The 15,068-nt window shown below is 48.0% G+C and overlaps 1 protein-coding gene across 2 annotated transcripts; it reads right to left on the bottom strand.

Moving 5' to 3' along the window:
* Nucleotides 1–3,453: 3,453 nt before the first annotated feature.
* Nucleotides 3,454–6,570, bottom strand: LOC137412262 (perilipin-3-like). 2 transcript variants are annotated; one of them, XM_068097511.2, is made up of 5 exons: nt 5,988–6,570; nt 4,640–4,835; nt 4,382–4,464; nt 3,968–4,190; nt 3,454–3,884 (listed from the first exon to the last, which is right to left on the bottom strand). In XM_068097511.2, exons 1-5 carry the CDS (start codon nt 6,018–6,020, stop codon nt 3,562–3,564), a joined length of 858 nt encoding a protein of 285 aa, XP_067953612.2. In that variant the 5' UTR covers nt 6,021–6,570; the 3' UTR covers nt 3,454–3,561. The 2 variants fall into 2 exon arrangements, with proteins under 2 accessions (XP_067953612.2, XP_078633287.1); XM_078777161.1 differs by lacking the exon at nt 5,988–6,570 and adding an exon at nt 4,957–5,032.
* Nucleotides 6,571–15,068: the final 8,498 nt, after the last annotated feature.

The following is a 15,068-nucleotide window of genomic DNA, read 5'->3' as shown; positions in this document are numbered from 1 at the left end:
TGACCATGGTGAAGGCGCACAGGGAGCGTAACTTTCAACTCTTTCTGAGAGTTTTGGAGGAGGTAATCCCATTCGCTTTTGCATTCAATCATACAAACTACGCTCGGTGGTTGCCCGTGTATCTGAAGGACATGAAACTGCTGCCGGACGAAGTAGCGACGGAATTCCAGAATGGCGGATGGGTGATTGCAAAGACTTCGAAGAAATTTTCAACAATCCCGATCGACGAGGCGCACGAACAAATGAATAAAATCGTGAAGGGATGTGGCGGTGCCATTGGTCTCCTTCAGAACCCGGCAATGTTGAGACAATGGCTCTTGTGTGCCCCGGAACAGTCACGCTTATTAATGCAATTTGAAGCGGATCTGGGACTGACTACGGACTTATCAGATGAGAATTACGATTCTGGATTCGCCAGTCAGAAAACTTTTCATAGACAAGTTTGGCTTCTGTACCGAGCTATTGCAGATATGGGGAATCCGTTTTCGGACCATTTCCCTGAGCTGATCAGTCTGAATCGAACATGTGCCTCGGAGACCGCCATTGACTGCCTACAGACGCTAGAGAAAATCGGAACTGAGAAATTCCAGTGTTTCGTCAAGGATGTACTCACCGAAAAGTTGACATCTATTCATCAAACCATCAAGAGGAATAACATCCAGCTCTTCAAACCTACACCGAAAGCAGCTTCCAAGACAAAAATAAAGATGGCAGAACTGAAAGATGATATTTCTGTGTTTGGACAGTTGTACGTGTCAGTCCAGAATCGATCAGGAGACATGGCAGAATTTTTTTCGCATGAAAGCAAATCCTATCCTCCTTCGATTTCTGATCAGGGTAAGATGTTTTTTACCACGAAATCCCAGCTTCTCGAATGCCTACTACCGAAAAATGACAGTGAGGAACCACCGAGCGTCTATGATTGCAAAATAATCGATGGAGCCGTAATGATTCATTCGCTACCCAGAAAATCGGCGTCAACATTCCAAGATTACGCTCAGCACATATTCAACGCATATCTATGTCAACAACTCCGTACATCCAACTGCCTTGACGTCGTTTGGGATAGATTTCTTCAAGACAGTCTGAAGGAGGCAACTCACGAGAAGCGCGGTACAGGCTCCCGACTCAAAGTTGGTAACCAGACTAAGATTCCCGCCAAGTGGTAGGAATTCCTGAAAGTTTCAGAAAACAAAGAGGAACTATTTGCCTACCTCACGGCTGAAGCTACGAAGATGGCGCTTCCACCTGGAAAACGACTTATGACAGGTTATGAATTCTGATGAGAAACCATTATATGACGATTTCCTACCAAATACATTTTGTGAAAGCGTTCTCGTTTCTAATTTTGCATTTCTGTGTTCATTTCAGGGCAAGATGCTGAAAGCGATTTAGCCAGATGTGATCATGAAGAGGCCGATACGCGCATTGTGGCTCACATCCTGGACGCCCTGCAAAGTGGACACAGCCTTATTCAAGTACGCTCGGTGGATACGGATGTGGTTGTGATTCTTCTTGGCATGTACAGTAAACTGCGGTCTCAACACTATGACCTTCAGCTCTGGGCAGCATTTGGCATGGGTGGCCACTACACTTGTGTGGACATAGGATCGCTCTCTGCTACTCTCGGAGATCGTGCCGAAGCGCTTACAGCCTTCCATGCCTTTACTGGATGTGACACCACTTCTGGGTTTCACTGGTCGAGTAAGAAGAAAGCCTGGCGCGTATGGGACATGCTACCCGAATTGACTGATGCTTTTCTGGCTATAGCGCGAGAACCGTTTCTGAATGTGACAACGGAATCGCCGGTCTTTGCCGTCCTAGAAAGGTTTGTCGTCTTATTGTACGACAGCAAACTCAGTACAACTTCCATCAATGAAGCCAGGATGATGTGATGTTCAAGACCAAACCAAGACCACTGAACAAACTGCCACCAACACAGGTAAGATTGAAAATATCAAGACAGCGACTAGACAGACGCGTAATGAATCCTCAATTTTTCGCATGCGCATTCTCAATTTCATTTCACTTTCTGACTTTCTTATCTTCATTGCCTCTTTTCAGAACGCGTTGCTACACCACACCAGACGTGCCGTATATCAGACAGGTATATGGACAATGAGTACAACCCCAACAAGACCAACAACGTGCCCCTCGGAATTCGGATGGGTCAGGTGTGATGGTGGGTGGCAGCCTCTGTGGATGACGCAGCCCGAGGTCTCCTTGGCATGTGGGGAGTTCATCAAGTGTGCCTGTGCTATGCCATGCAAAGTCTGCCGCTGCTTCCGTGCTAATTTGAAGTGCACCAGTCTCTGCAAATGTGCGTGCCAAAAACGAGTCCTATTGCATAATTGCAATATGCCTCAAGCATCCAGTCTTGTGGTATGTACAGTAAAACTCGCCAAATTTCACCTTATTGCCTGTTAAACCGCATGGTGAACACCGATTGTCATGTACGAAACATCTTGTAGCCACTCATGGCTTTGGAGAAACATTTCGAGAAAAGTAGACTTTTTCGTCGGTGACATAACGTTTTTTCAATTAAATTGCCATCTTTAACTGTTCACAAATGAGCAATAATTAATTAGATTTTGTCAGGAACTTCTTTTTGAAAGACCTGGTTTGTGGCTAATGAATAATATGTTTCTTTGAAAACGACCAAATTTGACCTTGGCGGTCAAGGTCGCAATTGTCTCATAAAAAATTATTCTTGGGTACATATAAAAGATATGCCAAGTTTGGTGCTTTTGTCCAGCAGGTAAATATTCGTTAGGTATTTTGCCATAACTGACCACACTACGAAGCACGAACGTGTAACAGTTGCCACAAAGGTGTGGACCACTGAATGTGGGAGACATTGTGGGACAGCAGAGGCAAGAAAGAAAAACCTGCCAACGTCCATCACAGCAAGGACCGATCGATACCGGAGAAGTTTGTGGTAGACTGTGGGCCCCGCCTTGGATCACACAACGTTCAGCGAGTGCACCAATGAAGGGAAGCGATTCGTCGGAAACTATTCACCATTATCATATTTATCCAGATAAACTGAGGTCTGTTACGCAGAAATAATTTGATCAAAGACTAAAGGGTATGCCAGACCCCCATCAAAGCTGCAACAGCCACAGTACAAGGCTACCATCAATGCATGACCAAACCACGAACTCAATGGCCATGTGAACAAACGGGAAGGGGGGGGGGGGGTGGGAAGAAATAAAAATTCTTCCAATTGCATTCTTGTGTAGAAACTCCAATCCATTTGCTGAATGGTATCAGCAAAACCTAAAACACTAGAGGGAGAATAAAAATTTAAAAAGACAAACCTGAATTCCTTGTCAGGTAAAGAAACATTCCCAGGCTCAAACCCAAACGGGTACAATGACCACATGGAAGACCACCTAGACAACATTACAACCAAGATGGGAATGAATTCAGGACCCAAAACAAAAATCACTTTCTTCAAGAACTTTATTTCCATCACGTGACAAACACAGCAAATCCAATGCATTCAATGTGAAGCTGCACAAAAATTTAGCAAATGAGAAATCACCTGCGGACATTCACTCATTTGCTTGGTTTGCCCAGGGTCCCCGCACCGGTTGAGGATTTACAGACATCACTGGAGCGATCTGAATCCTGGTCCTGGTGCAGCGTATCGATCACCTGGTTCACCGGAGTCTTCTTCACAACGGAGTCGCATAGTGCATTGAAAGATTCGAGAACACTGGTTAGACCGGCACGACCGGTCTCTGCAACACGTTGGATCCCGGAAGAACTCTTCTTGAACACCTCTCGTCCGGCCTTGCTGGACACAGCAATGAGCCGACGGTAAAGGTCAAGGGACGAGTCGCTTCGCATGACAACTTTTTCATCAGGACTTTCACCTTCTGCAGAAAGCACAGGTATTACTTTCTGCAGAAGTACAAAACTTTCTGCACAAGTACATCAAGTCCACACAGCACCAACTTACCCGGCTGATCACGTGGCAGGTATCCATCGACTTGAGAAAGCATAGAGTCTGCACCTGACAAAACCACCTGTCCAAACTTTGTTTTCAGTAGAGAGTCCGTACCGTCCAACATGGCCTGCTTGGATCGCTCCATACCCACTCCGACCTGGGACTTGGACCAATCCAGGAAGACTCCCATTTGTTTTTGTGCAATTTGCAAATTCTTCTTCACATCACCAAGCACCTGCAAACAAGGAAATATCCATCACTGAACAAAGGAAAACTTAAGTTACTTCAAAAACAATAAGATTTCCTTGTTTTCCCAGTTCAAAGCAGACAGTTCCAGTTCCACGAATCTCCACAACCAAATTCCATTGGACCATTTGAAGGAATTACATGACAGGAACATGGAGTCACTTCCTCTATTCCCAATACCTTGTTGGCAGGTTGGTGCAAGAACGGTACTTTCTCTTCCACGAGATCCAGACCCCGGCATGCGAGCTCGTCGACAAACTTAACTATCAAAGACATTTCATGGAAACGCAAAGATAACGGATAAATAATTTACACAAAGTGGACAATTTCAAAAAACGATCCAACACAATGTCCGTGCTTCTCCAGAATGGATAACTTTCCATAAAATAAATTAAAAACAGGTCAGCCATGTCGTCCGATCTGCACAGATTCACTCACTCTGCGGATGAAGAATCCTGGCGATTGGTTCGATCCCACTGGAGGTGATCACAGCTACCCCTGTAACACCCTGTTCCACCATATTACCAAAAGAGAGAAGAACAGGCCTCGACTCTTTCCCACACCTGTAGGCCTGAACCAACTCATCCGCAGCAGAACTGAACAACGGCAGTGAAGACAATCTCTGAAATACATTCTGCGGACAAGAAGAGAGTTAAAACAATGACATCTCACATTCTGAAATTTTTTGGGATTTACAGATTGAGATTCTCAGAGCGGATGAGGCTGGGAGTCAACTATCAAATCCACAAACTAACCTTATCAATCCTGGTTTAGAAATGAACGATCGATTCGTTTGTGTTTTTACACCTCAGCAACGCAGAGTTACTTAAAACACAATATCGTTACGTCAGATTCATTCACAAATCGGCTAATGCGTTCTGTCCCACTTTGAAAAATGAAACATTCCTCAGGAAAATAAATAAATAACAGAGGCAGTGTATAAGCACAAAATCGCTGCCTCAGTTTATTCATTCTTCCTCCTCATGTGTGAGTATTATGTAAAGACATGCACCCATTTTCAGTTGTCTCAATTAGCACATGAATAAAGTGGGTTTATTTTTATACTTTTATTTAACTTTATCTGAACTTTTTGTCCCGTTTAAAATCTCTAAGCTGTTCGTTTTCTAGGTTCCACGTCCTAGAGAGCTGAAATTTGGCCCACAGTCCTCTTTTCTGGTACAATTTCATCTATCAAAATTTAATTTAAAAAATTCGAAATAAAAACCTTTTTTTTGGTTTTAAATAAGTTAAAATTTTTATTCTTTTAAATAAGTGTCGCCCTAAAACACGTTTTTTTCGTTTACTTGCTATTTTGTTCTTCCATGTGGTATTTTTAATCACGAGCATTTACTAGTTAATAAACTCGGGAGTCTCAGCCAAACATTGGTAGGACACATTACAAAGCTCTGCAATACAAATTAAATTCGGGATCACATGATAAAGGATTCGGATTCAAACATTGAGAAATTCAAAAGGAATTTAGGGATTCTCACCCAGCCACCCCCGCTAACCCCCCCTCCAGCCCCCGAGCATCCGCACCCGCACCCGCACCCCCGCCATGCCCCCCCCCATGCCCCCCCCCCAAGCCCCCCCCCCCCCCCCCAAGCACTAACCCGCCAAACCAAAGAGAAAGACCGATCCATCAGTTCGCCCAGCCATAAAAGCGTTTGAACAACTTTAACGAATCATGTTTAACTCCCCCACTGATTTCCCGGTTCTCCCCGCTAAACCGATTCACCTGGAACTCGATCCACCATCTTTTCACCTGAAGAACCAAATGACTCACCTGAGTACCGACGGTCTGAACCTCCACTGCCATTTTGTTCAAAACAAGAAACACCTCACGAGGAAAGAAACGAGCGAGAATCACCTGGACCAGTAAGGGGGGGCAACCAAAGATGCACCAGGTAACCAACCTGAAACACGGCACAGACAAGTGAATGACGAAACGAATGAATTCCACACCAGACTCACCTTTTTATACAATAAATACAAACACCTGCTCCTCTGACGTCACACCCGGTACACACCTTTACCCTCACCTAAAATGATAATTTATTTCACCCCAAGGAATAAATGAAGCAATGAAATTGACAAAAACAGTTCAAATTATCCATGTTTCCACGTCACTCCATTTGTGTGTTTTATAGAAATCTTTAATCATCAAAATGTTCAAGAAAACCCGCACAGGTGGACATTTGGACCAACACATCTGTGCCTCATCAATTACCTGATGTTCAATGTCGGAGCCAATTCGAACCACGCACCTTCAAACTTAGCATCTGGATCAGTTCAACATCTCCAGGAAAGGGCACCAGAACACAATGACCTTCTCCTTTTCAGGGGATTTTCATGTGTACAACTTCAAGCAGACGAGACAACCGGCTTCACGTCCCTCAATGTCCTCAGAGTGGCAATCTTTGTCTCTTTTCATGATTTATTTGATAAAATTTAAATGGGAATTTGAATGGGATTTGTGGAATGATGACGTCATGTTAAAATTTAAATGGGAATTTGAATGGGATTTGTGGAATGATGACATTATCTCTGTGAACGAGTTGTTTTTATTATTACTCCCGCCAGGGAGTAATGCATTCGATCGTGTCCGTCCGTGTGTGTGTGCGTATGTGTGTTCGTGTGTTTGTGAACAAGATATCTGGAAAGGTTCTGAACGGATTTGGATGAAAGTTGGTGGGATGATTGCCCTTGGGATAAGGAAGAATTGACTAGTTTTTGGTGAAGCTCAGGATATTATTCCGGATCCAGTAATTTTTTGAAGGATTTTTTACCGTTGGAAGATAGGGCTCATTTTTTTTAAACATTATCTTCCATATATTCTATATTTAACATTGTGATATGAAAATAGTTTTCATATTTGTTGTAAATGTAGTTTAAACTTGTGGTTATGCGTTAGAGCGGTGTATTTTTTTTTTAGCAGCGCCGTCTTCAAGGTTCTTTTTTTTTTTCTAAAAAAGACATTCTGTCATTATAAAACCACCAAAGTGTGTATTCGGTTTCCACGTTTCATAAAATATATCGTTTGATACGTATAATGCTTTAAAACTGTTTTTTTTTTTAACCTCAGAAAAGCTATCAACATTTTCCTCAGCGAATGTCAATCGCGGTGTCAGTATTTGCTGAACTTATAAAGACTTAGGTGAGTTATAAGTGTGACAAGCATGTGCACGGGATTCCTCCCAGAAGAATGAGTGATCGCATTAGCTTGTACGACTTAAAATGAGCGAGTTTTGTTTTCACGTTTGGGCCAGTTTTACATGTTGTATCCCTAAGGAATGAAACGAACGTTTTTCCTGGCTTACAATTTTATTTGAAGTCACACATGCCTCAAAATACAGTCACTTACATAGAATTGAACGCTGAATCCGAAAATGTAAGTGAAATTGCCTTTTTTTTTTTTTTTAACATTATCTTCTATATATTATATATATATATATATATATATATATATATATATATATATATATTAGGGTGGTGCTCAAAATAATTTTTTTTAAATATTTACTGGGACATGGCTTAATGTTGTTCCTTTTGTTCCAAAATGAAAAGACACCAAATATGAAAGCAATCTAATTTTATTTAGGGGTGCCACATCAGCCTTCAAACTAAAGGTGTCTACAAAACTTTTCTATATATGGATCGAAAGCAAAACCAGAAGTTTGTTTTATGAAAATCCACCCTCCACTCACTTTCTTTGTATTCTAGCAAACACAAGTTACAATAGCTGCACAAATAGCACTATATTGCTATGAAAACTCAAATTCAATGATAACAATCCAAATGTTCAGTTCATAAAATGAAGAGACACCATATCACATAATATTAAAAAACCCAAATATAATGAGAAATGTAACTCCTATTTCTGGGCCTGTTTCACCACTGTTGCCTTCTTGGCATCGGGGTACATCTTCCTGTGAGCAGCAACAACTTGGAGCAGAGCTTGCTTTTGCTCTTCATCCTTTGTAAGGAGCTTATTGTAGTCTTGTATCAATGCGACACCCCTTTCTGCCCTGTCGTTCACCACGACTAAGCCACTGGCGGCTTTCTTTGCTTCCTGAAAGCTGGTTTCTTGCTCCCATGAACCAGGATCCTTATCCATCCAATCAGTTGGGGTCCCTAGGATGCTGAAGAAATGCTTGGTGTGTTTTGTTATGAGGCCAGCGATTGACAGGGCGGTTCCTCGTTTGATAGCTGGTCTCTTTGGAGAGGGGTTTTCACCGTCATTTTTCAATGCTTCAATCATATTGATCTTGCTTTCTTTGTCAATTCTGGTGTCAAAGAATGCAAATGCCACTAGTACTGGGCTCATGTACCACGTGTGGCGGCCAAGTGCCTTCAAGGCTGCCTGAGCCATCTTCAAATTGATTTGTTCAAACGTTTCCAACTTCTTGAAGAGGTTAATGTCATTCAGGGGAGCCTCAATAGCTTGTGGAGCCCGAAACCAAGCCTGTACATACACAAGGCAGACAAAAATGTTGAAGGCTCGGAGTTCTCTCGCCTCTCGAAGTGTCAAGTGGAACTCTGACCGAAACATGAACACCTGTAGTGAATATAGTGCTTTTGCCATCCATCTGGCTCTGTGCATTGCTCCTGGAGCCATGATCCGGATTCCACGAGGTGGGATTCCTCCCATGTAGATGACAGTCAGTTCTAGGAGTTCACGATAATCATCTCGTGGCTGCTGATCTTTCAAACACACAAGAGCAAATTCCAGAGCTTCATCCATCATGTCATTGTTCTGTGCAAACTCAGCTGCCGTATCAGGATCTGTGAATCCATTTATTGGTTGGTGATGGGCAATGGACGGCCACTCCGCCTGAAACCGCTTAAAAAGCTGGATGTCAGGGCCTGATGAAGGACCGAAAAGAGTGGTGAAAACATCTCCCAGAATGATTTCGTGCGCATGATGGCGGCAAGCCAAATGAATTAGTTCAGTCTGTAGCTTCTTTTCAATGAGGACAGCAGCCCCTCCACGAACACCTGAATTGCTGGCCGTTGTGTCAAAAGACAAAGCCTTCACCTTGCCCACAAGGTTCCAGCTCTTCAGTGTGTCCACTACAGCGGTTGCCATAGCTTCTCCTCCCCCGTCAGGTAACTTGGGAACATTCAACAGCTGCTCCATTCCATGGTACTGGTTGGACACAACGATTGGAAGACGATCCACCTTCACATGCACAAAATCTCCAGTGACATCGGGAAAAAGCTTTCCATCCCAATGGACCACTAAAGGACCCTGCACATTATGATGAAATGCTTGTTTTATTTCGTCCATGGTTTTGCATCGATGCATCATGCGATTCCGCCGCACTGTCCATCGGTTCAGTGCCAGCTCTGCAGGATCCCATCCTACTGCTCTACAAATGGATGCCAAGTTGTGGACAGCCATTCGGTCACTTGTTTTCGTACGATCCAAAGAAGCTGCGACTTCAGGAGTGACAATGTTGATAGGCCTTCTTTTCTTGGGACGAGATATCCCACCATCAGATGATGAAGAACCAGCCTGTGCCGTGGTCTCAGAGTCAGAGTCTGAGTCTGTGACTTCCATAGCAGTAGCACCCTTCATGACCATTTCCTGTCTCTTATTTCCTTCTCTGCCTTAGTCTTCTCCTTTTCTTCCCTTTCTTTCTTTCGCTTCGTTTTTGCTTCCAACACAGTGTCTACAGATCCCATTGAAGCCTTCCTCTCTGAGAATTGATCGTGAAGAAACTTCCTGTCCTCGGGGTTGGTGATTATGGCGTCCGAATCTGCATGCCTAAGATCAAACGTCTTCTCCAAGGAGGCCTTGAAGGATGCTTCCTTTTTCTCTTGGGTCGCACCACCCCGCTTTGCACCTTTTTGGAGGCTCCTCCATTCTTCATATAGCCTCTCCAAACGATGGATGCAGTGCTGCTTCGTCGTTGTAGGTAGGTGAGCTTTTTCCCAGAACTTCACAACCTCTTCAATGGTGAGGGTTGCACTCTCCCGGGCAGTGCGATTCTCCTTCTTCAGGTGATGGAAAAACAGGACAAGAGATTGATGCACAGTCGGGAGCTTGGCACCTTTGATGGCATCTCCAGAAGTGGACCCAATGAGATACACATTATCCTGAGCCCGAGTTTTCAATGAAACACTGGTACTACTAGCACATGCCATATCTGCAAAATACGCAAGAATGTGGGTAAAATCCTGGTAATTCTTACTCCACAGGGTCACTCTCTACAAAAGAGCCACAGTCAATAAGTTAGGCCTACATATTACACACTAAAAAAGCGTACCCCTGACCCCGGGAACCTGTACAAAACATGCATGAAAATTGCCCAGATAGTGATCATAGGAAGTCTCAAAACTGTATGTATAATATATTGTATATAACTATATATATAATGTATAATGTGTATTTATGTATATTTATTATTTAATGTATATTTTATGTATAAATTGAATGTATATTTAATTATAATGTATATATATTGTATAACTATATATTTATTTATCTATCTATAATTCCAGTAATCTCTGTACGTTTGTACGTTTGTACGTTTGTCTGTCTGTGACCGCTGTTTCTCGACAACCACGGGTCCGATATACTTTTAACTTGCCAGGTATATTGCTGGGGACCCGAGGATGTGCCTTTTCAAGGTTTCATATTAATCGGACAATTACTTACCGAGCTATGTCCAAAAAACGATTCAACCAATCAGAGAGCAGCGAACGATCGCGTGTGCCGGCGTTGCGAATGGACCAAACCATTCCATGTAAATAGAGGGGGGGGTTCTGTGGTCGTTGCGAATGGACGAAACCATTTCATGTAAATAGAGGGGGGGGATTGTCACTGTACTCGCAAGCCGTTCGCCGTTCGCTTTGGCGTTGCGAATGGACCAAACCATTTCATGTAAATAGAGGGGGGGGATATAATTTTAGATAGATATATAGTACGGGCATATATATAGTACGGGCATGCCCTAGTTATATTTAAATTTTAATATATTATATTTATTTTTAATATATTATTTAATGTATTATATTTGTCTATACTGTATTTGTATAATTGTCTATCGTATAATTGTATATATAATGTATAATATAATATATATTATTATTATTTAATGTATATTTACTATATATTTATTTTTAATATTATATTTAATGTATATATATAATTATGTATTTATTTTGTGTATATACAGCCCAAAAAATGGGAATTCCTATTTTTGCATGGGGGAAAATTCATCACTGCTGTGGCACCCCTAAATATTATTGGATTTCATTCAACTTTGGTGTGGTGTCCTTTGACACCAAAAGGAACAAAAATAGACCATGTCCCGGAGAAAATCTGCATTTTGATTTTTTGAAGCCCACCCTAATATATATATATATATATATATATATATATATATATATATTGTTGAGGTTTTGAGAATTGCACATATAACATCATTAAAGGTTAAAGGTTTGCCCCCCATAGTTAGTCCACAAGCAACACGTAGGCCCATTAGAATTTTTTGTATACTGAATCGAGGCTCGAATTGGTTTTGTTAAAGCGCGGCGTTACGCGCGCTGCTTGCGAGCAAGGAGGAAGCGGACAAGCGGTAACTTATAAGCGTCTTTATTTCAGGAGCTCACTGTAACACTGGCGCGCTCCGGGCTGCGCGCCCGGTGTATATCATGAGGCCACGCCTACCCCTCGGGCGTGGCCACCGCCCACTTGGTGCGTGGAATGATGTCACCACGCCAGTGGGCTTTTGTGTCCGCCACACGCGCCCCCCCAGAATTCCCACGCACCTGGAGGGCCAGTTTGCGGGGCAGACAAATGACCCGGCCGAAGCGCCCCCTGGCGATCGGCGGCGTCCGGGGTGCAGGGATGCCAGGTGGGATGCCCCTGGCTGCCCCTGGGATGGGTGCAGGACCGGGGGGCGGCGTGGCGGCGGGGCTGGGCGGTGCCGGGGGTCCGCCCGCAGGGGGGCGGCCCCGACGTGGGGGTCGGGCCACTGGCGGTGGATGGTCCACGTCGAGGTGGGCCGGCTTGAGGCGGTCCACCGAAACGCGGTCAGGAGTACCACCGATGTCCAGGGTGAAGTGCTTCGCCCCGGTCTCCAGCACGCGGAAAGGCCCATCGTACGGGGGCCGCAGTGGTGTCCGGTGGGCATCGTGGCGGACGAAGACGTACTCCGCCGTGCGAAGCTCCGGGGCGACGTGCGTCGGTGGGTGCCCGTGGCATGCCGTTGGCACCGGGGCGAACCTCTGGGCGGTCTCTTGCAGAGCGGAGCGCTGCTGTGCTGCGGACCATGGTGCCGTGGAGTCGGGGAGGAACTCGCCCGGCACCCGCAGCGGTTGCCCGAAGACCAACTCCGCCGCTGATGCACGCAGGTCCTCCTTGGGCGCCGTCCGGAGGCCCAGCAGGACCCAGGGGAGCCTGTCGACCCAGCCGCCGTCGCGGAGGGTGGCCCGGAGCGCGACCTTCAATGAGCGGTGAAATCGCTCACACAGGCCGTTAGCCTGGGGGTGGTAGGCCGTGGTTCGGTGCAGCCGGACCCCGAGCCCCTGCGCGACCACCCCCCAGAGCTCCGAGGTGAACTGGGGGCCGCGGTCGGACGAGATGTATGAGGGGGCGCCGAACCGGGCGACCCAGGTGGCGTTGAAAGCCTGCGCGACATCGGCCGCCGTTGTTGACGCCAAGGGCACGGCCTCCGGCCACCGGGTGGTGCGGTCCACCATGGTGAGGACGTAGGTGAAACCCCGCGAGGGGGGCAGAGGTCCCACCAGGTCCACGTGGACGTGGTCAAACCGGCGTTCTGGCACCGTGAACGGGGCCAACGGGGCCTCGGTGTGCCGGTGCACCTTGGCGCGCTGGCACGCGAGGCACGTCCTGGCCCAGCCGCGGACGGCCTTCCGGAGGCCATGCCAGACGAACTTGTCGGCGATCAGCCTTTGGGAGGCCCTCGCGCCCGGGTGGGACAGGCCGTGGATGGCGTCAAACACCTGGCGCTGCCAGCCCGCGGGCACGATGGGGCGAGGCCGCCCGAGGGAGACGTCGCACAAGAGGGCCGCACCCGCGCCGTCGAACGGCACCTCGGTGACGCGGAGGCCCGTGACGGCGGTCCGCAAGGCCTGGACGTCGGGGTCAGCGGCCTGGTCCGCTGCCATCCGGGCATAGTCGATGCCGAGTTGGACTGCGTGGGCGACGGCCCGGGAAAGGCAATCCGCCACCGGGTTGTCCTTCCCCGCGACGTGCTGGATGTCCGTCGTGTACTCGGACACGGCCGAGAGGTGACGCTGCTGCCGGGCCGACCACGGCTCGGTGACCTTGCCCATCACGAAGATCAGCGGCTTGTGGTCGACGAAGGCAGTGAACGCACGGCCCTCGAGCAGATGGCGGAAGTGCCTGACCGCCAAGTGAAGCCCGAGCAACTCGCGGTCGAAGGTACTGTAACGGCGTTCGGGCAGGCGAAGCTGCCGGCTAAAGAACGCCAGCGGTTGCCAAGCTCAACGCACCCATTGCTCGTGCACCGCGCCCACCGCGTAGTCCGAGGCATCGGTGGTGAGGGCGATCGGTGCATCGGGCGCCGGGTGCGCGAGCATGGTGGCGTTAGCCAAGGCGAGCTTCGCGCCCGTGAACGCCGTGTCCATCTGCTCGGTCCAGGTAACGTCGCCTTTGCCCGGCTTACCTCGGAGAGCTTCGTGCAGGGGGCGCAGGAGCTGGGCGATACGGGGCAGGAACCGATGGTAAAAGTTCACCATGCCCAGGAACTCCTGCAGCCCTCTGATCGTGCGGGGGCGCGGAAACCCCTTCACCGCCTCCACCTTGGCCGGCAGGGGGACGGCTCCGTGCCTGGTGACACGGTGCCCCAGAAAATCGATTATGGCGGCGCCGAACCGGCACTTTGCGGGGTTCACAATCAGGCCATGCTGGCCCAGGCGTTCGAAGAGCGTGCGGAGGTGGCGTAGGTGCTCTTCGCGGGACACGCTGGCGACGAGGATATCGTCCAAGTAGACGTAGACAAAATCCAAGTCGCGCAGGACGCTGTCCATCAGTCGCTGGAACGCCTGAGCCGCATTCTTCAGACCGAAGGGCATGCGCAGGAACTCGAAGAGTCCGAATGGCGTGATGACCGCCGTCTTCGGGACGTCCTCCGGCCTGACGGGGACCTGATGGTAGCCGCGTATGAGGTCCACCTTCGAGAAGAAGGACATGCCCGCCAAACGGGCAGAAATGTCCTGAATGTGGGGGACGGGGTAGCGGTCGGGAGTCGTGGCGTCATTGAGACGGCGATAGTCCCCGCACGGTCGCCATCCCCCGCCGGGCTTCGGCACGATGTGCAGCGGCGACGCCCAAGCGCTCTCTGAGCGCCGAACGATGCCGAGTCGCTCCAGGGTAGCGAACGCCGCTTTTGCCACCGCCAGCTTCGTCGGCTCGAGGCGGCGTGCCCGGGCGTAGACCGGTGGCCCGACGGTGGGGATGTGATGGGCCACCCCATGCTTGACGGCCCCCGCCGAGAAGGTGGGCCGCGTGAGGGCCGGGAAGCCGGCGAGGAGGCGGGTGAATGCGTCCGCTGCCGGAAGCGTACAGACCAACGTGGCCGGAACCGAACCGTTCGGCAAGCCGCTTGGCAAGCCGCTCGTTGAGCTGCTCGCCGAGCTGGGCAACGCACAAGCGAGCGAGCTGAACGTCTCGGCCTGGACAAGACGTCTGCGCTTGACGTCGACCAGGAGCCCATTAGCGCACAGGAAGTCCGCGCCAAGCAGTGCCATGGGCACGTCGGCGGTGACGAACGTCCATCGGAAAACCTGCCCTCCGAACCGCAGAGAGAGGCAGCGTTTTCCGTACGTACGGATGGGCGTCCCGTTCGCGGCAAGCAGCGCGGGGCCCCCA

This window comes from Myxine glutinosa, chromosome 5 (assembly GCF_964187855.1).
Source record: "Myxine glutinosa chromosome 5, kmMyxGlut1.1, whole genome shotgun sequence".
Taxonomy (NCBI): Eukaryota; Metazoa; Chordata; class Myxini; order Myxiniformes; family Myxinidae; genus Myxine; species Myxine glutinosa.
This window is presented reverse-complemented; position numbering and strand designations above follow the sequence as displayed.

What these genes read in the sequence shown, in the direction of transcription:
- LOC137412262 (XM_068097511.2), bottom strand. Translation starts at nt 6,020, where the DNA reads ATGGCAGTGGAGGTTCAGACCGTCGGTACTCAG. An exon ending in CAGGATTCTTCATCCGCAGA is followed by an intron (nt 4,465 to 4,639) that starts GTGAGTGAATCT and finishes TGTCTTTGATAG; the next exon opens with TTAAGTTTGTCGACGAGCTC. An exon ending in CCTGCCACGTGATCAGCCGG is followed by an intron (nt 3,885 to 3,967) that starts GTAAGTTGGTGC and finishes TGCTTTCTGCAG; the next exon opens with AAGGTGAAAGTCCTGATGAA.